The sequence below is a fragment of the Alternaria atra genome (assembly GCF_907166805.1).
Source record: "Alternaria atra isolate CS162 genome assembly, contig: 23, whole genome shotgun sequence".
Classification (NCBI taxonomy): domain Eukaryota; kingdom Fungi; phylum Ascomycota; class Dothideomycetes; order Pleosporales; family Pleosporaceae; genus Alternaria; species Alternaria atra.
In genome coordinates this window covers 1,053,073-1,075,703 of record NW_025091321.1, presented here as the reverse complement: position 1 = coordinate 1,075,703, position 22,631 = coordinate 1,053,073, and the positions used below count along the sequence as shown (strand labels likewise).

At 51.1% G+C, this 22,631-nt stretch overlaps 9 protein-coding genes across 9 annotated transcripts; 5 read left to right on the top strand and 4 right to left on the bottom strand.

Moving 5' to 3' along the window:
* Positions 1-238: 238 nt before the first annotated feature.
* ALTATR162_LOCUS3938 (uncharacterized protein) lies at positions 239-3,122 on the top strand (the record flags this gene model as incomplete). The annotated part of the gene is made up of 3 exons (XM_043311548.1): positions 239-313; positions 875-1,601; positions 1,762-3,122. The coding sequence occupies 3 exons, from the start codon at positions 239-241 to the stop codon at positions 3,120-3,122; spliced, it is 2,163 nt and encodes a 720-aa protein (XP_043167483.1).
* A 184-nt stretch (positions 3,123-3,306) lies between these two features.
* Positions 3,307-5,460, bottom strand: ALTATR162_LOCUS3937 (uncharacterized protein; the record flags this gene model as incomplete). The annotated part of the gene is made up of 1 exon (XM_043311547.1): positions 3,307-5,460. The coding sequence occupies one exon, from the start codon at positions 5,458-5,460 to the stop codon at positions 3,307-3,309; it is 2,154 nt and encodes a 717-aa protein (XP_043167482.1).
* Positions 5,461-5,709: 249 nt separating this feature from the next.
* Positions 5,710-6,455, top strand: ALTATR162_LOCUS3936 (uncharacterized protein; the record flags this gene model as incomplete). Its single annotated transcript, XM_043311546.1, has 2 exons — positions 5,710-5,964; positions 6,021-6,455. 2 exons carry the CDS (start codon positions 5,710-5,712, stop codon positions 6,453-6,455), a joined length of 690 nt encoding a protein of 229 aa, XP_043167481.1.
* A 514-nt stretch (positions 6,456-6,969) lies between these two features.
* On the bottom strand, positions 6,970-8,084 carry ALTATR162_LOCUS3935 (uncharacterized protein; the record flags this gene model as incomplete). Its single annotated transcript, XM_043311545.1, has 3 exons — positions 6,970-7,351; positions 7,416-7,981; positions 8,037-8,084. The coding sequence occupies 3 exons, from the start codon at positions 8,082-8,084 to the stop codon at positions 6,970-6,972; spliced, it is 996 nt and encodes a 331-aa protein (XP_043167480.1).
* A 1,378-nt stretch (positions 8,085-9,462) lies between these two features.
* ALTATR162_LOCUS3934 (uncharacterized protein) lies at positions 9,463-10,297 on the top strand (the record flags this gene model as incomplete). Its single annotated transcript, XM_043311544.1, has 2 exons — positions 9,463-9,594; positions 9,644-10,297. The coding sequence occupies 2 exons, from the start codon at positions 9,463-9,465 to the stop codon at positions 10,295-10,297; spliced, it is 786 nt and encodes a 261-aa protein (XP_043167479.1).
* Positions 10,298-11,054: 757 nt separating this feature from the next.
* Positions 11,055-11,974, top strand: ALTATR162_LOCUS3933 (uncharacterized protein; the record flags this gene model as incomplete). Its single annotated transcript, XM_043311543.1, has 3 exons — positions 11,055-11,510; positions 11,659-11,826; positions 11,879-11,974. 3 exons carry the CDS (start codon positions 11,055-11,057, stop codon positions 11,972-11,974), a joined length of 720 nt encoding a protein of 239 aa, XP_043167478.1.
* A 1,598-nt stretch (positions 11,975-13,572) lies between these two features.
* Positions 13,573-15,440, bottom strand: ALTATR162_LOCUS3932 (uncharacterized protein; the record flags this gene model as incomplete). Its single annotated transcript, XM_043311542.1, has 7 exons — positions 13,573-14,225; positions 14,282-14,608; positions 14,670-14,711; positions 14,757-15,032; positions 15,080-15,139; positions 15,190-15,337; positions 15,387-15,440. 7 exons carry the CDS (start codon positions 15,438-15,440, stop codon positions 13,573-13,575), a joined length of 1,560 nt encoding a protein of 519 aa, XP_043167477.1.
* Positions 15,441-16,236: 796 nt separating this feature from the next.
* Positions 16,237-17,329, bottom strand: ALTATR162_LOCUS3931 (uncharacterized protein; the record flags this gene model as incomplete). Its single annotated transcript, XM_043311541.1, has 4 exons — positions 16,237-16,911; positions 16,963-17,064; positions 17,102-17,121; positions 17,179-17,329. 4 exons carry the CDS (start codon positions 17,327-17,329, stop codon positions 16,237-16,239), a joined length of 948 nt encoding a protein of 315 aa, XP_043167476.1.
* A 597-nt stretch (positions 17,330-17,926) lies between these two features.
* On the top strand, positions 17,927-19,294 carry ALTATR162_LOCUS3930 (uncharacterized protein; the record flags this gene model as incomplete). Its single annotated transcript, XM_043311540.1, has 1 exon — positions 17,927-19,294. One exon carries the CDS (start codon positions 17,927-17,929, stop codon positions 19,292-19,294), a length of 1,368 nt encoding a protein of 455 aa, XP_043167475.1.
* Between the last annotated feature and the right edge of the window lie 3,337 nt (positions 19,295-22,631).

The following is a 22,631-nucleotide window of genomic DNA, read 5'->3' as shown; positions in this document are numbered from 1 at the left end:
CCGTCATCCCTCGCGGAAGGTTGCCGTCAAACACTCGCCCCATCTGTCAATCCTTGATATGCTGCGAACATCCTAAGACCTTCACCCATCATTGCATTACTAACCTCGCAGCGATAGCACCGGGACATCAGGCAGTACCTCCGGTCTCCCTAGCTCCTCTTCTTTGGACGGCTTCACGTGTGCTGAAGCTCACCGCTTAGCTCTCCAGTTCACTCATCTTGACGCAAGCTGCTCCAACATGAACGACACTGACGACGAAGTATCTTCATCTCAGTTTGGCTATCTCACACCGCCGCTGTCCCCCACCAAGACTGTTAGCACTGAAGACTAGGCGTCGCCTAGGACACCTCAGTCTCCTCGCAAAAGTCGCAGCTGTCAATTCGTCAGAGATATCGACAGTGGCGTCACCAGTTCCTGCATAACTCCGCCGTCTTCTCCTAGGAAGTCAAAGTTTCTTTCCCGTCTCGAGGCGCTGTCAACCCTGGACCTTAGTCCGATTAAAAATGAAGCTGTATCAGTACAATCAAGCCATAAGACTCATTTAAACTATCCCGGATCCACTGACTTCGATCCTTCTTTCTTGAAACGCTCTGTTGCGCTCGCTCGCTTACACGCTCCCTCGGCGCTTATTAGAGGCGTAAAGCGTCTTGACAACGAGGATCTCTTTCTTCCAGTGAAAGCCTGCAACTCCAATCCGCTTCGAGATGAATCACCTTCAAGCAAACGAAGGCGCAGCATTTGCAGCTCTTCAGATAGCCTGGTTGATGGCTTGAGCCGCGCACCATCTCCTTCGCCAAGCCCTACAGACACCGTCACTACATTTGAAAGCTTAACTTCAACATCCCTGCGCTACACTAACGCATCTACTGAGCAGAAGTCTCCGCCAGCAAAGCTTCGCCGAATTCCTCTACGCTATGCCAGCTCTTCCCTGAGACCCAGTCAATGGGTGGCACGAGGTGGCTTGTTAGCATCACCTCGTCCAAACCAGACCAGTACGCCAGATCGCTTTATCGCCGGCCGCCGGCCACCCGCTGTTACTCGAGAAAGCTTCGAGCTTAACAGTCCTGCAGAACGTCGGAACAAGGAACAAAATTCCAACCGCGGTACTCACACAGGTGCAGATGCTTTCAGTCGCCGACTGTGCAGAAGTGGTCGCATGAACGAAGAACTACGCGGACTCAGGGAGGCACACTCTGTGGTTTCAGGGCGTACCAATGCGAACAGAAGGAATGTCAACTTTAGACGCAACCCTCCAACCTTGGGCGCTCGTCAGATCAGCGCTGGCGCCGTCTGGAACGTCGGTGGACCTTCTGCTGTGAGCGACACAGTAGTAGCGGTCTCCACTGGCAGAGGTAGGATGCTCGGTAGTGGGACAAACGCGCCACTGTACAAATCTGCTTTCCTAAACCAAGCAGATCCCGATGCCGAGCTTGAAGCCTATGAGCGGCGTCTCGCACTAGCACTTGACATTGATCAAACTGATCGTATACTCCAGCACTCATCGTTTCCAACCTTCCCGAGCTCACCACATATTGGCCCTGTATCACAGGCTACGCATGTCTGGCGAGATGGAGCTTGGGTCAAGGATGGAGTCAATTCGAGTTTGTTTTCATTCTTCATGGAGTTCTTCGCGTTATGTTCCTGCTAATCATGGATTCAAGCTTCTCGCAAAGCGCCACCAAAGCTAAGACCTGTGCCGATTCTACCTTTTAGATATGTTCTTAGCATACTGATACTCGCGAATGCTAATACCGCTCACAGTTCTCGATGCCCCTAACCTTCGCGACGATTATTACTGTACCTTACTTGCATACTCCTACACCTCTAAATGTCTGGCTGTTGGCCTAGGAAACTTCGTCCACCTATGGTCTGAAAGAAGCGGCGTTAACACGCCGGACTCGCTTAATGCTGTGCCACCAAACAGCCCTACAGATGTTCAGCATGTTACATCGTTAGACTTCTCCTCTACATCAGGAGGTCAAGCGATCCTTGCTGTCGGACGAGCCGATGGCCGTATCTTACTCTGGAGCCCGCTTGACTCGGAGCCACGCTTCGATGCTATGCAACCCAAGCCTGTGTCGTGTGTTTCCTGGAGGCCAACTGTCGTGCAACGACCTTCTCTCCGGGATAGAGCAATGAATGTACCGACCGAAGAGTTGCTCATCGGAGACGAGGTTGGCCACATCTACTTCTACAGCGTTGAGTGGCCTACGGAGACGCACAGTGCACTCTTCGGCTGGAACGGCGCCATGACTTTACTTGCTCGATTGTCCATTCACAGCCAACAGATCTGCGGCTTAGCATGGTCATCGGACGGCGAGCTCTTCACGAGTGGAGGGAACGACAACAATTGTAATCTATTCGAGACTGAGAAAGTGCTTCGACCGAACCCTGCCAGCGAGAATACAGCAACTATATTGGATGTCCGTCAAGGTGTGCGTGGTGAGTCCATTTATACCGTAGCCAACCGCAATAACAACCCTGTCCTACATCTCGCGCAAACAGCGGCGAAACACACATGGACACTCAATGCTGCTGTTAAAGCCATGGCATTCTGCCCCTGGCAACGTGGACTTATAGCCATCGGCGGCGGCTCGAACGACCGCTGCATTCACTTCTACCACACACGCTCAGGCACGTGTCTTGCTACCATCGACTGCGCAGCTCAAGTTACAAGTCTTATCTGGTCCCAGACTCGCCGTGAGATAACGGCAACATTCGGCTTCGCGCAACCCGAACACCCATACCGTGTCGCTGTTTTCGCTTGGCCTAGCTGCGAACAAGTCGTTGCCGTGCCGTGGTACGATGAGAATCGGGCTCTATGTGCAGTCGCTTACCCAGGTGGTCCGACGAATGGTCCGCCAACAGATGGAGATGGCGATGGTGGGAGAGCGAGGGGTGAAGATGGGGTCTGGTCGAGAAGAGGTGTTGAGGAAGGTTGCATTGTCGTTGCAGCTAGCGATATGGCGATTCGATTCCATGAGATATGCAGCGACAGACGGGGAAGCGTGGGCTCCGGTGGTCTGATGGGTAGTGGAACCATGAGCTTGTTGGGTGGAGGTGATACCCCAGAGGGCCCTTATGCTAGTAGTATTGAGTGGCAAGGGACGGTGATCAGATAGGTAAAAGGTAGTCTCTAGGGGGCGGAAGGCGACGTGGTATGAGATGAGCAGAATAGCTTCCCAATCTGGGTATCACCAGGTCCTGATTCTGATCCATAACTGGCTTTATGTTTGATGTGTTGCTATCGAGCAGTTGCAGCCCAACTATTGTTCTAATGTGCTCTTCGTCTTCTTAGATCTCCCATCACCTCGTTCCCTCTTCTTTCTTCTTCAACCCCTTTCCGCGTGCTGCTCTCCCAGCCTTGGCCACACCCTCAGCTTTACGCCTATATTCTACGCCCTCATCCTTTTCTCCGCTGTTCCCCATCAAATGCTTCGTCTCCCTTGCCCTATCGCTAGCATTTCTCCACGGTCGTCTTTGTGTTAAGGCGTTGATCTGGGGTTGCCTGCTCAGCCTCGACTCCTCCTCCTCCTGCTCCCGGTCATCGTCTAGACGCGCTTGCCCACTTTCCACCTCAGGTTTTGCTCCATTACTCTCCCTCTTCCTCTCCATCTTCTTCGCCTTGTCCGCGGCTTTCTTCGCTGAACGCCTCTGCGCGATAGCGTTGATCTGGATCGAGCGATGTGCTTTCAGAACCGCAGTGAGGAGGCAGGATGAGTGTTGGGCGGTACTCGCGATATTATTTTCAGAAACAAGGGTAGACAATTCTGAATGGAGGTCTTGAAGAGCAGATGTAAGCGCAGCTTCTTTGTCTGTCTGCTGTCTAAGGTCGGGTCGTTTTCTATGCGGATCTGGAAGCGGTCTGTGACTCAGGGTGGGGGCTTTTTGTTCTGGCTGAGATTCTTCGTTTTGCTCGATTTGTTCCAGAGTTTGCTGATGAGCTGCGTTTTGGTCAAGGTCGGGCTCGATTGCTTCAGGTTGTTGCTCTGACTGCGCGGCTGGTTCTTCGAAGAGATGGGCTGAGCTTTTACCCCGGTTCTCTAGTATGAAAGCTAGACCTAGGGAATGTCTACCAGTACTGCCGTAGGGGCTCTCAGTTTTAGTAACCTCTTCCCTCTTGTCAGTCTTGTCCGACCAGAATGTTTTCCCTTCGAACAATCTCTTGGCAGTCCTATATACCGTGCCACTAACAGGATAGAGTTTGTTCTTCGTGTCCATAGTGGCGTTGACCTGCAGTCGACCACTTGCATGGCCGATCGTTATGGCGCCCTCCATCAACGGCTCGGGAGCCAGCATCTGCTCAACAATAGTTCCGGGAATACGCGCCGCGACTGCTGATGTCAATGCAGCAGTCAGGGGAATGGCCCGATGAGGCTGAGTATCTGAAAGGAAGCGAATGACAATGTCCGTCTGTGACGACTTGAGTGTTTGCCCTGACAATACAGGATGCGAAGACGACTGTGATACGAGACCGATCTTGGGTATAGTACGAGGGACATCGTCTTCGGTAGGCGCAATACCCATGGCGACGGCAGCGGCTTTACGTATACTTTCGAGTAAGGCAAGCTTATCTGGAAGCTTGTTGAAGTCGTTGGGCAGTATGGTGCCGTCTACACCAACATCATCGGCTCGGATAAAGATACATGGGTTCGCGCCGTCTACGCAAGACACTCTGTAGCCCCCAATATCGTCCACCCTCCTGCCAGTTGGTAGCACTTTGCCGGTCTTGCTGCCATACGGATGTTTGAAGTCCAACTTGATCTTTGAGCCGGAACCGGTCACACCATCAATCTTGTAGTCGCCCACGACCGCAGCCTGCGCTCCAATGACCTCGAAGGTGGAGTCGATCAGCTTTCCGGTATTCGTGTTCCGTATCTTGACAGTGACCTCTCCGTCGCCTTGGGCATACACTCTGGCTGGGAGAAGACCAGCATTGTAAGCATAGGGACCTATTGCACTGCTCATGTTTCCACAGTTGCCCGCGACGTCTACTTCATCGTTTTCAATGCCCAAGCCAACAAAGGTATAATCAATGTCCAAGTTTTGCTCGTTCCCAGCCAACTTCGCCCCTTCTTGAGCCTGTGCAGCCTGTGCACTCTCACGAGCTGCATCAATGCCACCGAACCCAGTTCGAAAACGAGTGGCTCTCTCAGGTAGTGCAATCCTCTTCCCGTAAGGTTCTACAAGGCATATTTTGCTAAGACTCGATATGCCTGCACCCATGCCATCAAGTTGTCGCCCATAAGGATCGCCACTCCCCATAATCTGGCGGAAGATGGTCGGCCATTTTGCGCGGTGCTTAGGCAGAGCTTGCGGTTGTATAATCACGGCTCGTGATGTGCCCCCGCGGTAGTAGGCTGCCTCGATGGGCTTTTGAACGGTGGCATCTGGTGGGACGACGTCATGTCGAGAGACAAACGAGCGTATGCGAAGGGAGAAGACTGGCGAAGGACGCATTACGCATCATGGCATTGACTTCGAGAGAAGCATGTCAAAGACGTGCGATCACCAGATGGCAATTGTTCGGAAAGGATCCGACCTCGGGACGGAAAGACTGGACCCTGTTTGGGAGCACAGGCATTCGTCACATCTGCTCCGAATTTTTCTCGAACGTCCTCGACATCATCGCATCACACATCCAGATTACACTTTCGCCTTCGTATACACCTTGCATCTCCTGCTTCTTTTCACATCACATACTAGACCATGTTGCAAAGAACCATCCTCCGCGCCTCAAGACAGCAGGCTGCCCGCTCAATACGGCCTTTTGCGCCACTACGTCAACAAGCACCCATCACAAGAGCAGTAGCCACACCTGCCATTCGATGGTACTCGGATGCTGCACCGGCGAAGGAGGGAGAGGCCGCTGAAAAGAAGGAGGAAGCGCCCGCAGAGAACAACGAGGCAACACAATTGAAGGAACAGCTGGAGAAGAAGGACAAGGAAATTGTCGACCTCAAGGTATGCTTCGACGCTGGTCAGGTATTTACAGACAGAAGATTAACACTCAGCTTCAGGACAAATATCTCCGCTCAGTCGCCGACTTCCGCAATCTCCAAGAACGCACACAACGTGAAATCAAGGCCGCCAAAGACTTCGCCATCCAGCGCTTCGCCCGCGACCTTGTAGAGTCCGTTGACAACCTTGACCGCGCCCTGGGCACCGTCCCAGCAGAGAAGCTCAAGTCGGACAACACCGACCTCATCGCTCTCCACGACGGTATCAAGATGACCGACACTATCCTCATCAACACGCTGAAGAAGCACGGCTTGGAGCGATTCGACCCCAGCGAGACGGCAGAGAAGTTCGACCCAAACATTCACGAGGCTGTTTTCCAGGCGCCGCAGCCGGACAAGGAGGATGGCACTTGCTTCCACACACAGCAGAAGGGCTTCAAGCTCAACGGAAGGACACTACGACCGGCCAAGGTTGGCGTTGTAAAGAACGCCTAAACGCATGATTCGACGAGGCGGGACGGCCGTTCATATACGCCGACAGTATCGTACATGACTTCTGTCGCTGCCACCCCCATATCATTCGCATGTGTATGACTATTTCGGTTCGGCTCCAATGTCTGGTTGACACGGCACATTGGGGGGGTATGGCGTTTTCGTGCTGCCCACAAGGTGCGCTTTTGTTTTCCATCGGACATTGTACATATATTCCCCTCTCAGACGCATCTTGGAAAAGTTGAGCAAGCACGACGATGAAATGGCTTTGCGCATATTGTAATATTAGATATGACAGACTACGAGCGAAAGAGCAAACTCATGAGCAGCACAGCATTATCAATGTGATTACTTCAACCCATTCATGGAAGCGATTAGCAACTTCTCTTTGTGCCAAACACCAATGTGAAGGAAAAGCTACTGCGTTCTTTGGCAGTCTTAGCAGTCTGTTGATGCCCGTCCTTTTAAAACGCCAGCCCATGCAATGTTGTACAACCAGACACGCCAATCACTTTGTCTACCAGTTCTGTCCGTAGGGTGTAGCACCGTAGGGCGTGGCCCCTCCTTGTGCCGCGCCGCCCCACGAACTCGCGCCGCCGTATCCCGGTCCTCCGACTGGGGTATATCCGCCCGCATCGCCATATCCGGCACCGTTCAAAGTTGGACTTTGTGCGCCACCAAAGTCCTCTGGGCCTCCAACACCACCAGATAGTTCTTTGATAATCTCGGCGAGCTTACGTTGTAGGATAGAGATTCCTTGTGTGACGATTTGATCAGGTTCGAGACCGCCCACTGTTTCGACGTCGTAGAAGAAACGGGTTGGGACAGCGTCATAGTTGAAGGGTTCGTCTGGGTTCGGGGGGCCGCCGTCAAGGTTTATCCGAGCTTCGTCTTTGGGCCTGGATACTGTCAGATTATTCTTTTCCTAATCAAATGGTCTCAGAAGTAAAGGATCAGACATACCATTCCTTGTCCGCATCCTCCTCGTGCCAGTAATCCAAGTGATGCAGCTTGTTCGCCGGATCATACTCGAAACCGATGGCCGCACTAGGCGCCCACTTCGCGTGCTCCTTTGCAATACCCTTCTTTGCAATGCACTTCATGTTGATCGCTTGTCCTCTCCTCAATTTGACAATGCAACTACCCGTCTCGTCTGAATCAGTGATGACCGGTTTTCCCACATCCTCGTTTGGTGTCCGAGACTCAATCACCAGATCGCGCGCATACACTTTCATGATCTCGCTGCCTGTGCATTTTGCGTTCAGAGTGAGTACGACAGCGCAGTTGTCGCAGTAGCCTTCGCAGTCGCAGTCGCGCGAGTATAACAGGTCGTCGACGCCTTTGGAGCACAGAGGAATGAGACCGAGACGGTGGCAGACAAACTCGTCAGCGAGGACGGATGTGTTATCGAAGACTTCTACGACATCGATGGCAAGGGTGGGAATCTCAGCGAGCATCACCCGGCGGAGTGAGTTGGCGGTTTCGAGATTGAAGTTCTGGACGATGAAGTTGGCGCGCTGGCTGTTGGCCTACGCATGGCTGTGTTAGCTCAATGTCCCGAGGTAGACAGGGCGGGCGGTGTACCTCGAGGAAGCGGACGTTTATTGCGCCGCCATCTGGGTCGTAGTCCATCGCGTCGTCGATTCAGGGAGGAGAGGGCTGAGTGCTTGGGAAGCGCGAGATGGAACCGAGGTGGTGAGGCGATTAGATTCGGAAGCGGAGAGAGACGTGTTGACGTGTGTGGGGGGTGTGCTGGCTAGGCTTGTCGTCCTGATGGAGTTTCTTTGACGTGAGTCTGGAACGAACGTAGCCTAGCGTCTGGGTGCATGCGCCACATCTGCGCCACACCTTGCGAGAGCCACTCCACCGTCATTCTTCTGATCATACGGGCCAACAGCCGGCGAGATTACACCGCATGTACAACCACATTCGGAGTCATGTCGTTGTACGTCAAAATTTGTTAGCGCGATAGTGTTCTGGATAGCACATTCGCGAGCGATTGGCAATACTATGACTTAGAACACGCAGAGTCTGTGATAACATCAACCATCGCCTCAGACGCGTTAGATGTTTGAGGAAAACGAAGAACCGTAAAGCAAGTGCATGCCCTCATAATCTGCGGGTGTGCCCGGCGTACGCGGAGCTCGAGACAGTCACGAGACAGGGCGTGACCTTCGATCAGCCTTACTGTTGAACACATGAGACGCTTTCCTAGGATGCATATGCTCCAAGCCTGACTTGAGGCATGACGATGAGCCTAAGGTTTATAGGATACCATCGGTTGACAAAGGCCTAGGCGTAAACCGCCTATGGCTGTGTTGCAGGGTGAGCTGACTGACTTGGACAGTTGTCCTCGTCGTATTGTCGCATGCATATGGCAGATGTGATTGACGAGTCTGCCGCCGAGTGATGACCTATTACACGCCTAGTCGGACAAGACAACGGCCCTGATGGTATTGTAGTATGCATGCTGTGTAGTCCCAACATAGATAAGCCGGACACTAACAGTGGACTCGGTGCTTGAGTAGTCTGCAAACGATGTTTTGTGGAACCAGCGAGACACTGATGGATGTTTCTTTCGTCGACATGAGGCTGAGTTGAGGGCTACTAAGCATCAGCGAGGCTGAGGCCCTCTCCTTTTCTCTGCGTCTTGTGCTATCGTCAGTTGAATCCATCATTGACGCGTCCACCCAGGTCCGGAGACCTCTAACAGCACAGTGCGTTGGGAAGCAAGATGGCGGGGCAGTGCAATAACGCCCAGGAAATGGCGCGAAAGAAGCAGAACATGGGACATGGACGCGGGAATTGTGATGGCCGGAGCTCTAGCCTTGGCGGATTGAGGCGGAGCAACCGTCACTGCTTGCATGCGGAAGCTGGAACCACCAACCGCGGCGAAGGCGAACTTTGATATAAGACACTCGCTGCCAACACATTGCCCTTCGACTCACCACAGCTACTCATCCACAACCGACTCCCAGAACGTCCCTGCATAACACAAATGATTGCAAACATGCAAGCTACTCTGCCATCACCGCAGCGCTCTCGCGCATCATCCCGCAGCAAGTCGCCACTTTCTCTCGACTTCTCAGACCTACCCCCGCTGGTCGAGCCATCACCCCCCTCAAACACACTCATCATAACCGTAAGTGTTGCACTCGTCAACTTCAACGACGCCATCTAACAGGACTCAGAACCTTCTGGCACCCGAAATCTTCCAACTATCAACCCTCACCGAGATCCGCGAAACCATAGACCAACATGCCAAAGTACACACATGGGCGCCGCTCAAGTCTTTCCGTCGCATCGTAGTATCTTTCTTCGACATTGAATCTGCGATACAAGTTCGACAAGCCCTTGATGGCGAGCAACTCATGGGCTATCGCATTCGCGTATACTTTGGTGTAAACACACCTATGAACCCCTCAGACCAGCACCTCGCCCTCCCAAAGTCAGACCGGCTATTCTTCATCTCGCCGCCACCTTCACCACCGATGGGCTGGGAAATGAAGGAAGAGGATGCGCCGAACAAGATTGTGCACCCAGAAGACCTGGCAGCAGCGCTGGCGCGGTTACACGCAAACCATGAGGCTACATCACCTGAGACCGATCACGGAGGCGCTCAAATCACAAGAAGGCGGACTGGCAGTACGACTGTAGTCTATCACCCCGAAGACCACGGTGACTCGCCAAACCTTCCAGCCATATCAGTCGAAGACACAACGGAGACACCTGAGCCGTTGACACCCATTGATGCGATGGAAGGCATCGAAGGACCAATCTCGTCACAGAAGGCGCAGGGCATGACTGTCAGCACCGCCAGGCCACCGGTCGAGCTTATGCACTAGACGTTTAGTGGTGTCTCGAATCATTTCTTTCTTTGTGTTATCAAAAAGCCTCTTGTGTCTGCAATGAAATGGCGAATGCATAGTTTCGGCGTTGGTGGTTTGCTGATCTGGGGACGGCTCGGATTCGAGCTAGGCAACGCGAGCATCTGGGAGTAAGGATACCTTTGGCAGGAATTTGGTTGCAATGAGATTAATGGGTAGACATTGGCATGGTATGGTATGGTATGATATCCCGTTCGAATAGCATAAACAGATTAAATTTTACACATCCTTTTGCTACGCAGGTTCCAAACATCTTGGCAAATGTGTAGAAACAGTACCAGCTCTGTACTAGTCGTCCCAAAATACTCGTGTGATACTGCAACCTGAAAAGACCGAGGCAATAGATGCACTAGATGGGTGTCCAAGTCTCCATAGCCGTGTTCGTCGCTGTAAACTGATCGTGTGCCTGCGCAGGATGCATCCGGGTATGTCTTGCTGCAGAAGCAGATCTAAGGATCTAGCAGGCTTTAGATGACCAAAGCATGAGGATGCGAGTGTTACCCCACATGCCTTGATAAAGTCGTGCAAAGTTTGGTGATCGCGATTGCCGTACCTGAGAGTCGCGCTAGCACGTGACAGGCCAAAACCCGATTAGCGCGCACCACTCACTTTAAGCGAAGGGCCATTTTGATAATTTCGAGTCGACGACCCTACAACACCACGACAATCTACTAACGTTGCAGCTTCCACACGCCGTCGAGACGCCGCAGTCAAGATGAAGCTCAACATCTCCTACCCCAACAATGGAACCCAGAAGTTGATCGAGGTCGACGATGAGCGCAAGCTCCGCGTCTTCATGGACCGCCGCATGGGTCAAGAAGTCCCCGCCGACAGCATCGGCGACGAGTTCAAGGGATACATCGTCAGGATCACCGGCGGTAACGACAAGCAAGGTTTCCCAATGAAGCAGGGTGTCATGCACCCAACCCGTGTCCGCCTTCTCCTCGCTGAGGGCCACTCCTGCTACCGCCCTCGCCGCACTGGTGAGCGCAAGAGGAAGTCCGTCCGTGGTTGCATCGTCGGCATGGACCTCTCCGTCCTTGCTCTCAGCATCGTCAAGAAGGGTGACGAGGACATCCCCGGCCTGACCGACATTGTCCACCCCAAGCGCCTCGGTCCCAAGCGTGCCACCAAGATCCGCCGCTTCTTCGGTCTCAGCAAGGAAGATGATGTGAGTTACCTCATAGCTTCTTCGCCAATCCTGCTTCGCATGGCGGATTGAGTCTCGCTCGTCCTGCTACAAGCAGCGCATTGAGTCTGAGCAACAAGAAGTGAGCTAGAAAGTTTCAAGGTTTGAAGACTAATCATTGCATGTGTAGGTTCGCAAGTTCGTCATCCGCCGTGAGGTCCAGCCCAAGAAGGAGGGCGCAAAGCCCTACACCAAAGCCCCCAAGATCCAGCGTCTTGTTACTCCCCAGCGTCTCCAGCACAAGCGTCACAGGCTGGCACTCAAGCGCCGTCGCGCGGAGGCTTCCAAGGATGCTGCCGTACGTTAATCCAATACTATGACAAACAGAATACTGGCTAATGACAATACAGAACGAGTACGCTCAGATCCTTTCCAAGCGCATCAACGACGCCAAGGCCGCACACGACGAGGCCCGCAAGAGGAGGGCGTCTTCCATGAAGCACTAGAGAGTTCTCATGAATTCATGATTGGGTCGTGGAATGATTACATTGGCGTCGGCACGAAAATAACGGTGTGGGCTCCTGTATCTGAATGAAAACTTCGGGCATTCTAGGGAATAGGCGCTTCTCATACCACTGACTGCTTAAGGCAGTTGTCTCAATAAACAATTGCATCACTTCACGACCGCTCCACAACCTTCGCATTCGACACCTCGCTCGAACCCTTACAGGTACCTTGTGCTTGCACGTTGGTTGATTGACAAACACGTATTGTCAATTCATCTTGATCATGCTGAACATGACGACTCGATCATTCCTATATACTCCTGTTATGTGGTTCCCGTACACGCTTCTACACATGTTACACTAGAGCAAGGGTTAAGGCCTTTTCTTTGAGTACTAGATTTTGCTTGCAAGCAATGTTCTTGGCCTTTTACACTTTGTATACAGCGACTGGCATTCTGTCGGACTTCTTCCTATTTGCGGTGCCTTAAATCTGTTGTACAGCTTTAGTCTTTCAGCGCACCGCGCATTACGTCGCTCCATCACTACTACTTAGAGAACACGCTCTATGGTCAAACCGGTTGTGCTTTTCTAAGTGTGATGTTCTTTGGGGAGCTTGCTCGTGCGCGTGGCAAACGCAGCGAAGCAATTATGACCTGCTGGGTGCATATGACCAGTCTCTGTTTCACGATCGATGTATTTCCTACCAAGACCGTTACCTGCACTCTTCCGATTATCACCAATGGCCTCCACAATTTCAAGCGTCAAGCCCCAACCGCGACCCTCTCTCATTTTCATGATCGGTATGCACAACACTATGGTCGATGTGATATGCGAAAAACTTGTTATTTCAAGCAAGATAAAAGGTCTTGAGCAAATAGATACGAAGGGCGAAGACAACGCCATCGTCAGAGAATTGTTCCCGAGATCGGATAGGGATCTTACATGGAAGCCTGCACTTCTCAGTTGTTTCCCTGCTAGCGTTTACCAGTGGAATACTTTTATGGAAAGCAGTAAGCACAAGGGACACATGCCTTGGATGCCGGAAGAATCATTTGTGGTCAAGGTCGAAAGCAAGAGGCACAATGCCTCGAAAGAATGGATGGCCGAGAGAGAAACTTAAGGCTCGTTAAGCGCCGCCTTCGTCCAAAGATACAAGGCTATGAATGAACATGAGAAGGAAGAGTCAGAGATTGAGAGGGTGTTCACGAACATGAAGGACGCGGGTATCCGTGCATTGTCGCTTGAACTGGACGAAGGTATGGATCGAGTTCTGGAACTAGTATGTGCAAAGTGGGAGGCAATGTAGGAGAGTGATTCGAGCTTATTGGAGGTGTGAGATCGAGGTCGCGGAGATGAGACGTTATGATGTTTTGCGCAGAGCAGAAGAACTGCTTTAGCCTGCATTTCTACAATTACAATCTTGTCGCATCGTAACAAGATCGATTGGTCGTCCTATCCGCATAAGACAGTGTTGCACGTCCTAATTAACGCATTAAATACTCCTCAAGTACACAAGAAACCCATTTTGCTACTCCCGCTAGCCCTTCCACAAACCCTTCAGCACATACACACTGTATGCCCTAGAGGGCTCTTGGCGTCTAAGCCACCACCTGCTGGTCAGGCTGGCGAGGAACAAACTGAATGTACGGGCCATTCTTCTCGCTCGTGAAATGTCCCTTGAGCTCAAAACTCACACTTCCCTCAGCCCCAACCCGTGTCTCTCCGACTTTACCCAAAGGTCCTGCAGCACTCTTCCAGTCCGCTCGGAACATGATCTGAGCTAGCGCGGTAGTAAGCTCCATATAAGCGATGCTCTTACCCAGACAACCCCGGGATCCCAGCGAAAAAGGTATAAATGCTCTCTTTGCCAGCTTGAGCGCCTCCTCGCTCTGGTTCTCTGGCAGCCATCGTTCGGGAATGAACTCATTGGGGTTCGGGAAGTAGGCTGGGTTGCGTTGAATGGCATAACAGCAGGTTGCCACATCCATTCCCTTCAAAAGGACGTGCCCAGCTATCGACTCTTGCATCCTCATCTCCTTCCACAGAGGAGCGGCTACTGGAGGGGCGAGTCGCAGCGCTTCGTCGATACAAGCCAAGAGGTATGAGCAGCTCGTCAATTTTGGACCCGGCGCGATTTCCTCGAGGCTCGAGAAGGTTGATCTAATCTCAGCAGCTAATCGCTTGTAGGCTTCTGGATAGCGTGCGAGGTAGAAGAAGAAACCAGAGATGGCGACGGAAGACGTATCGGTACCTGTTGTTGTTATTATGATGAAGCAGTGAGAGCACAGTGAGGCTTGTTCCTCTTACCTGCGATTACCATGACTAATGCATCAGCCATGAGCTCCGCGTTAGTAAGTCCTGAGCCTTCTTTGTCTTGTTGCCCAATCAGGTCTCCGAAGATATCGTCCACGTGCTGCTTCTGCTCTAGTTCTACTCTACCCATTACAAGTGGCAAAACCCGTTCTCTAAGTTCCAAAATCTTCTTTGTGAGATTTGGTAGGAGACGAATTCTTAGGTTCCGGTAGTCGACCAGTCGTGGCTGTATCACTTCCATACCGGCCATCAACATGGTGCTGTCAATTGATTCAAGGATGGGTCGAGCATGGGTTTCGGTCATCATGTTTTGTGGGCTGTCTAAATGTAGGTGTACGAAGTCAGTGTATGTCTCACATGCAGTTCGTATAGGGACACTTACAGAAGACGATGTTCGACATGATATCGAAAGTGAAATATGAGCCTATTCATGTTAGAGTCACGATCCTTAGTAAGTCTTTCAACATACTCATGTGGCCAATGTTCAGACCAGGACCCCAAGATCCTGCTTTCTCGCCAGATTCAGGATTCGCGAGGAGAGTGTCGCCGAATACTTTGGCTGTTTTGTAGATCACGGGTTCATACTTCTTTAAAGCAGCAGTAGAGAAAGCCCGGCTCAACATCTTCTTCCTTGGCGCGTGCTCCTCTCGGTCAAGCGCGTTGATGATGCTGACTTCTGGCTCGCCGTTCCTGAAGCCAATGTAACCTCGTGCCTTCTGTGTCTTGGAAGGGTGCATGTATATGTCTAAGACGATCAGATGCATCATACTTCGGCTTTGCTTAGTGACATACCTTGTAGTCCTTCGACAGTGTTGACAATGAGACCATTTGGCTTGTAGCGTACGACATTGCCTATGGTATGTCAATATTCCGAACATGCAACCATATGCTTTGTGACTTACCGTATTTCTCATGACACCTTTGGACGTCTAGATGAATGTTTCCGGTGTATGATTGGTACGCCCCGTACCAAGACGTGCATCTTGCTAGAAAGGGCCCTGGGTATTTAGCTAACGGGTGGAAGTAAAGTCGATAGATGATCTGTGAAACCTTTAAACATGTCAGTTAATATTCAACCGGAGTAATTGGGAAGCCTCACAAGTACGAATGTTACAGCGCAGGCTGAGTAGAGGGTGATGTCGATAGCCGTCATGGGTTTGAATGTTTGAATCCTAGTGGAAGTATGTCAATTGTAAATGTATGATGTCAATTCGTGGATGCGAACACCGCCTTGTAAGTAGAAGGAATACTCCCATATAACCTTGACTGCGGCACTCGGAGAACTTAACGTTATTCCCCGCCTTGTCAGATGATAATTTCCATTGTCTTGTCTCGACTAATCATGATTCATGAGTTGTTTATACATAAAACGCAGTGTCCACCAGGATCATAGATTGAATATAGCCTCTTATGAAGCAGATGCGCATGGTTGTGGGTTTGTGTCGCGTTGTTGGCAAGGTAGATGCACAGCGACAAAGTCTTAGCCGGGCTGCGGTTCTGCCGCCGTACTACACTTTCTACGGCCGTAAATCAATTCACCCACAACGGCCGTAGTAGAGAACACATGACCCACTATAAACTCGGTCTGTCTGAAGGCGTACGTCACCAGTCTCCTAAAACGTACTCTCCCTGACTTTCGGGTTCGTTCCGAGTGGCGAGATGTTGACGTCTAAGAAAGCTTCATTTGGTTGATTTGCATCTATGAGGCACAACAACGCGCCAAGAAACACTGCTGCGGGGATGCGTTCTTGTTTCGAGCTGAAAGTTTCGGACGAATACGAATAGATCGTATGTATTTGCAAACTGACCGATGCATCGGATCGTAGTCTATGATGTCGCGCCGCAAAATGCTGTCATCGCCAAACGCCCGCCCATATGGTATCATTCGTCTCGTCGCATACCCCGAGATTGCATAAAATACATGCGTATCTATGCTGAACCCCTTTTGCCTACTCCAGCTTCGTCAATTGCCGGTAGACTTTCTTGTGTTGCTCCAAAAACAAGAACGTGAGCACGGTATGCGGTCCAACGCGAATGAAGCTCGGTACCCAGCCCTTGAACATCCAACGGAATCCTTCTGCTCTCATAGTATCTGAAACGGTCTTTATGAGTCCAACATTATCACTGGAGCTCATGACTTTAGTTTTGATGACATCTACCGGCGAGCATATCGTTGTAGCTACGAATCCTGCCAAGAACGATGCGGAGAAGTGTGTTGCGAGGTTATCTTGCAGCGGCGTATAGTTTAGCAGCACGCGCTTGAATCCGTCATAAGTTGCCAGTTGACCCACAGTCATGAGCACAGCTCTTGACGAGTTGGGCCAGACGCCTTTCCACAGACTTGCTACACCTTCTTCCCGCGACATTCGTATTATCCCATCGATCGCATTCTTATAACCTCGTCGCTTTTCCTTCGGTAACGCTGCATCGTGTTGCATTCGTACGTTCAAAATATCTCCTGGGTTACCAGCGAAGCCTCCGAGGAAGCCCGATATGGAGGCCATGCCGACAAGCGTGAGGAACGAGGGTTTTGTGTCGGCGGTAGTCATACGTTCTTTGAGGGCTTCGTAGACACCGAAGCGTGTCATACTGTAGGTCCCTTGGCGAAGCTGGGCTGCGGATATCTGGTGTCGCATTAGATGGAAGCATGTGAAATTGGACGTAAGTCAACGTACGCCTTTGTACAGTCCCAATGCACCATCCGTCTTAATGACATGACCAAACATTTGCATCATATTCAACCGTACTCCAGTCGTCGCTTGTGTTTGTAACCGGACCTGAGTTTGTGAGTATGTATGAATTGGCGCATGCGACAGTTGAAGAAGCTACCTTAACTGTTCAAAATGTTAGCCAAATGTCCAATGTTACGCGCATAGCTGTGGAAAGCCTACCAAGATCCAGGGGATGCGTAAAGAAAGTCGCAAAACAACTTGCGCTTCCACCAAACCAAAATGGATAATGTATCGGCGTCTTCCTGATAGGCTTCACATCCTCGCTCTTCCGTAACTCAGGCACGCTCACTTTCTTAGTGACGTCCGCCATGTTGAAGGTGAATAGCTACGCAGCGACAGCATGTGTAGCTGGCAGGGGCAGGGAAGCTATCGCCTTAAAAGTCAGGAAGCTTGTAGAGCGTCGGTGGTAGTTGAGGGACCGAGAATTCGGCAAGCGGACGTCATCGGCAAAACGTGCTGCTTCCGGATTTAAGCTCGGGGCTGGCGGGCTGGGCTTGGCGTCGCGTGCGGTTTTGTGAACGTGATGGTAAGGGCGTATATCACCATCGAAGATGCGGATACCACTTTCCTCTACGGCTCTTTGCCGTCAATTTGGTCGAAATGCCTTGTTGCGGATACCACGGAGCTCAGTTTCGCCTTGGCCGTGCAGTCATGCGGTGAGGCACAATTCTTCAGGTGAGTTTGCCATCATGTGATGCGGCTCCTAGCTTTTTGTACCGAATCAACTATAGTCACGCCCATTGATCAAGGTTCGGGACCTATCAGATCAACGATGTCGCTACCTTTACTCATCGTGGTCGTACTCAGCCTGTATCGGAAAGGTTTACGATATAGAATCTAAGTATGAGCAGGAGCATTCCCAAAAGAGATCAAGATAGAAGGACGAACATATCAAACCGACGAATGGATGAATACACCCTCAACCATCCTTGCCGCTATATCGAGACGCCTACATCTGCAACCAGATCACCCTTTGACTATCACACGGAAACTCATCGAGTCACGGTTTCCAGGTTACAAGACCCACAATGATCTCTTTCCTATCGTTACCACTGGACAAAACTTCGACTCACTTGGCTTTCCATTAGACCACATAGGTCGCAGTAGGACGGATACCTACTACGTGAACAAGGGCACCGTACTACGAACACACACCTCAGCACATCAAGCCGACACATTTCGCAACAACGAGAGCGAGGGGTATCTTATCAGTGCCGATGTATACCGACGAGATGCCATCGATAGAAGTCATTATCCCGTTTTCCATCAGATGGAGGGAGCACGAACTTGGGATCGTCAGCAAGCAGAAAGAGAAGGCAAGACACTGGCGCAAATCATTTGGGATGATGTGGACAAGATTCCCAAGCACAATGTTGCGGTTGAAGACCCGAATCCGCCTTTCCATGCTGAACGTAACCCCCTTCAAGCAGGCCATTCAGCAGAAGAGGCTGAAGCCATGGCAGCACATCTGAAACGCAGTCTCGAAGACATGGTAGTCACGATTTTCAACGCTGCAAAGGGTGCTACAGACACAGAATCACCAGATGAGCCACTAAAGGTACGATGGGTGGAAGCCTACTTTCCCTTCACTTCGCCTTCGTGGGAGCTCGAAGTCTTTTGGCAAGGCGATTGGCTCGAAGTCCTCGGTTGTGGCATCGTCTCACAACCCATATTAAATAATGCCTCGGTCCCCAACCGCATAGGCTGGGCTTTCGGCATAGGTCTAGAACGCATCGCTATGCTGCTCTACTCCATCCCGGATATACGCCTGTTTTGGTCAAAGGACAATCGGTTCTTATCACAGTTCAGCGAGCAGAAAGCCATTCGCCGCTTCGTGCCTTTTAGCAAACACCCTGCATGTTTCAAGGACGTAAGCTTCTGGTTGAGGAGTAGCTCGAACGCTGCTGGTGGAGCCGCAGCCATTCATCCGCCTGCAGGAGGTATGTCAAACAACTCGCCCATAGCATCCTCCACGCAATCCTCGAATCCATCAGCACCAACTGGTGCACCAATCCCACCAGCGGCTCCCGCGCCACCGTCCTCCATCTTCCACGAGAACGACGTGATGGAAATCGCGCGAGAAGTCTGCGGTGATCTTGTGGAAGATGTGCGCCTAACGGATGAATTCGTGCATCCCAAGACTGGGCGCAAGAGCATGTGCTACCGCATCAACTACCGCAGCTTGGAACGCACACTTACGAACGAGGAGACTAACGAGCTGCATGAGCGGCTGAGGGGCTTACTTGTGGAGAGGCTGGGCGTTGAGCTAAGATAGTGTCGGTTGTGGAGGACTGTTACGGGGAATACGGTACGAGTTTGAGGTTTACTGGCCAGGATGGCGGAGCAGCTGAAATGTTTGTTTTGTGGTAGAAAACGGTGCGGGAAGGAGCTCGCCGATGTAAAAGAAGAAAGGATAGGAGATGGCATGAAAGCAGCACGGCCACGTGAAAGGTAGGGATGGCGGCGACCATGGGATTCTACGATCTGGATCGGAACGTGGAGTTCCTGGTGGAGTGAGTGTATGGGTGTGTAAAAGAACGGAACGGAGGGAACGGACGACTGCCGGATGTGTAGGTGTGTGCAAGAGAGGGTCCTAATGTCGGCTATCGATCCTTTGGCTCCTCACGGCAATGTCCACTGCATGAGGTGGTTTTTTGGTGGCAAGAATATGCACAATGTTCACATCCTTGGAACCTTAAACACGATTTCATCTGCCGTGCGGAATGCCTGACATGCAAAGCGAAGGAGCGGGCGACGGTTGCATGCTTGCGTCTTCTTAGTCGTGTCTCCAAATCTCACGATGTACAATAGCTGTGTAGAAATATGTAACCCCTTCGCAACTCTGCTATAATGACATCTATTATTACAATTGATTTGTCTGGTAATCGGTACTGTTGGGTCCCATACTCGGTACCTACCCTCTACAACCCCGTTTCCTCTGTGTGCAAGCCTCTTGCACGGCACCCCGCATATTCCGGTTAAGAAGGAAAAAAGCAGGACACGCAAGTACCGTGCAGGAAAATCCTGTTTCCACACACGAAGCGTCTTTTTGCGCATCAACGTTTAACAACGCCAACACTACGCCTGATGTTGATAATGGGGGCAAAAATAGTATCACGTCAGCAAATGCGTGTCTCGTGAGGTGCTCGCCCAATATGCGGGAGGCGATATAGTTTGCAGTGATCAAGTCCAGCGTGTCTGCAGACTGCAAGCTGGTGGGGCAAAGGACCCTGTTCAACCCTTCAATCCAACAACACCAGATTCGACACGGGATGCGCCGTTCAAAATTACACATGCACCTACGAATCGTCGCCTGCAGTTAGCTGCGGGATTTCCAGTAGCCAAACCATAATTGCCACGGCTCACACGGCTTGCCTACTCCCCTAGGGACGAACACATCGCTAGCTAGACTAGCTCAACGATCTGAAGACGACATCTTATCTTTTGCATCTAAGTTTGGCGCAGGTTTGGTGTAAGTTTAGCTTGCTGACCAGCGAGATTCTTAAATTCCGAATCCCGAAGCTAGAAGATGCGCGGAATGAAGCTTCTAGCTGCCGTTCCAAGGTGCTAGGAGGATACTCCGGAGAAAGAAAGAAGGGTCGTCTGAATCTTAATGTGGTAGGCTTTTTTATGTCATAGCGGTCGCTCGCGCAGTGGAAGGTGTGGCGGGTGCAGTACGGCGTGCGCCATTTTCCTGTTACTTTTGCGCCTCAGGCTTCTACGCGTCTTCGAGAAGTTTTATTCTTGAAAGCTTGCCTGTGCTTTGGCATGCTAAGCAGCTTTTAGCTCTACTTTGCTTTCTACATCGTCGATTTCGCGAATTTCCTTTCTTGCTGTGTGGCTATGCTCTTCTTGGGAATCCCTTCCTCGTCTCAGCATCGTGTTCAAAGAACGTAAATGGATGTTGACAGTGTTATTGAACTCTGTTCGCAAACATCACATGCTATAAGAGATGTATAAATGATTATGATATGACAACGAGGTTTTCTTATGTGATGTCAATACATGCCAATACCCGATCCAAACAATCAACTACCGAACTCGCAGCGAGTGGCGTATTGCATTTGCTGTTCAATGTAGCATTGCCGAGTGACTATTGCGGGAGCTCGGCGATCGAGCTATGTTCGCGGTCGAAATGGTAACCCAACACCAGGATTTCGTCTCACGCATGGATGGTCGTAGCAGAGGCTTATACACCCATCGACATGGGTTCCCCGCAAACATGAAGATAGCCGAGAAGGATGGCTCATGCATAAGAAGGAGACATCGTTGGTGAATGACCACTAGAGGGAATGTATGTTGTTGAGTGTTGAGCAACGGTAAGGGGTCGATGTTTACCTTTTCGTGTCAGGGGTGTGGTGTCTGTATCTGTAATCAATGGGAGGTAACAATCCGTTGCAAGAATATAACGTCTGAGAATCTGAGTATCAGCATGAGAGACAAGCTATCCAGCTTTGCCCTACCAGATAGTCTTATTACCCAGACGTCTTTTGTCATATCACCCGAAATTACGATACGTTCAGTGAAAGTAATTGGGACCCAGGTAATTGAGTCCTAATACATGGTGATGGTCGATCCAGTTGACCCGCTTAGACATGGTACAAACCTGCTCCGAGCTGTGTATGTTTGATGTGTTTTTGCGGCTGCTAAGTGTCTGATTTGAGTGGGGCCATATGCGCATCAAAATCACTTCATGACAGAAGCGACATTGGAATAGAGATGTTTCTTGCTTGATAATGCAAAATGCCCGCGTTGTTCAACGTGTATGTCGGAGGTGATCGTAATGAGGATCCGCAGTAGCAATAAGCCACTGATTACTACCACGATGCGCTGCGTATGTCCAATTAGTAGCTCGGTTGCGGTACAACTCGCGGCGGGTTTGGTCATGGAATGACTCAAAATGACAACTGCGTTCGGCGCAATATAGCAAGGCTATGACGGACAGTCTCCATAACATGTTCGAACAGAAACAGGCCTTGTAATTTTCTTTGGGGATTAACCGACGCGTGCCGACTCCCGCGCCTTGGATGATGGAGTGGCGCTCTCTCGAAACAATCGGAACCGGCACATGTCCATCAAAACAAATGCGTGTGCATGTGTTTTCGACGTGACGCAGCAGTTTTGGAGAATGATACGATTTTCGTATGCATAGCGATGTAAATCCATCTACTCCAGTTGGTGCTGTTGCGCGAGACAATCTAGCTGTTTTGGACCAACAATTGTTGCATGATGAGCATCGTTCATTGCCTGCGAACCCGACCGAATGTGACCAGACGCAGTCTCCACCCCGAACGGTCAAGAGCCATGCTGGGATGCAGCCAAGATATCCCCTTTCGGAGAAGATGGTCCAGGCGGAAGTTTGAGCAGCAAGATGAACCGCACACAAAAGTTGCTTTTGATAAGGAACAGGTAAGAATGTAACCGCATGTGGTGCAAATCGGATGATAATGACTCTGCGAAAAAGTTGGTGGCTCTCATGCAGCAATCCCTTGCTGACACTAGCCCGTTCATTACGTCGCTTGGCGTGAAGTCGGAACGCACTTGCATGCGAGCGGAGCGGAAAGCCGAAATTGTGTAGCGCAACGTACCTAGTGATAGTTGCATGCATATCG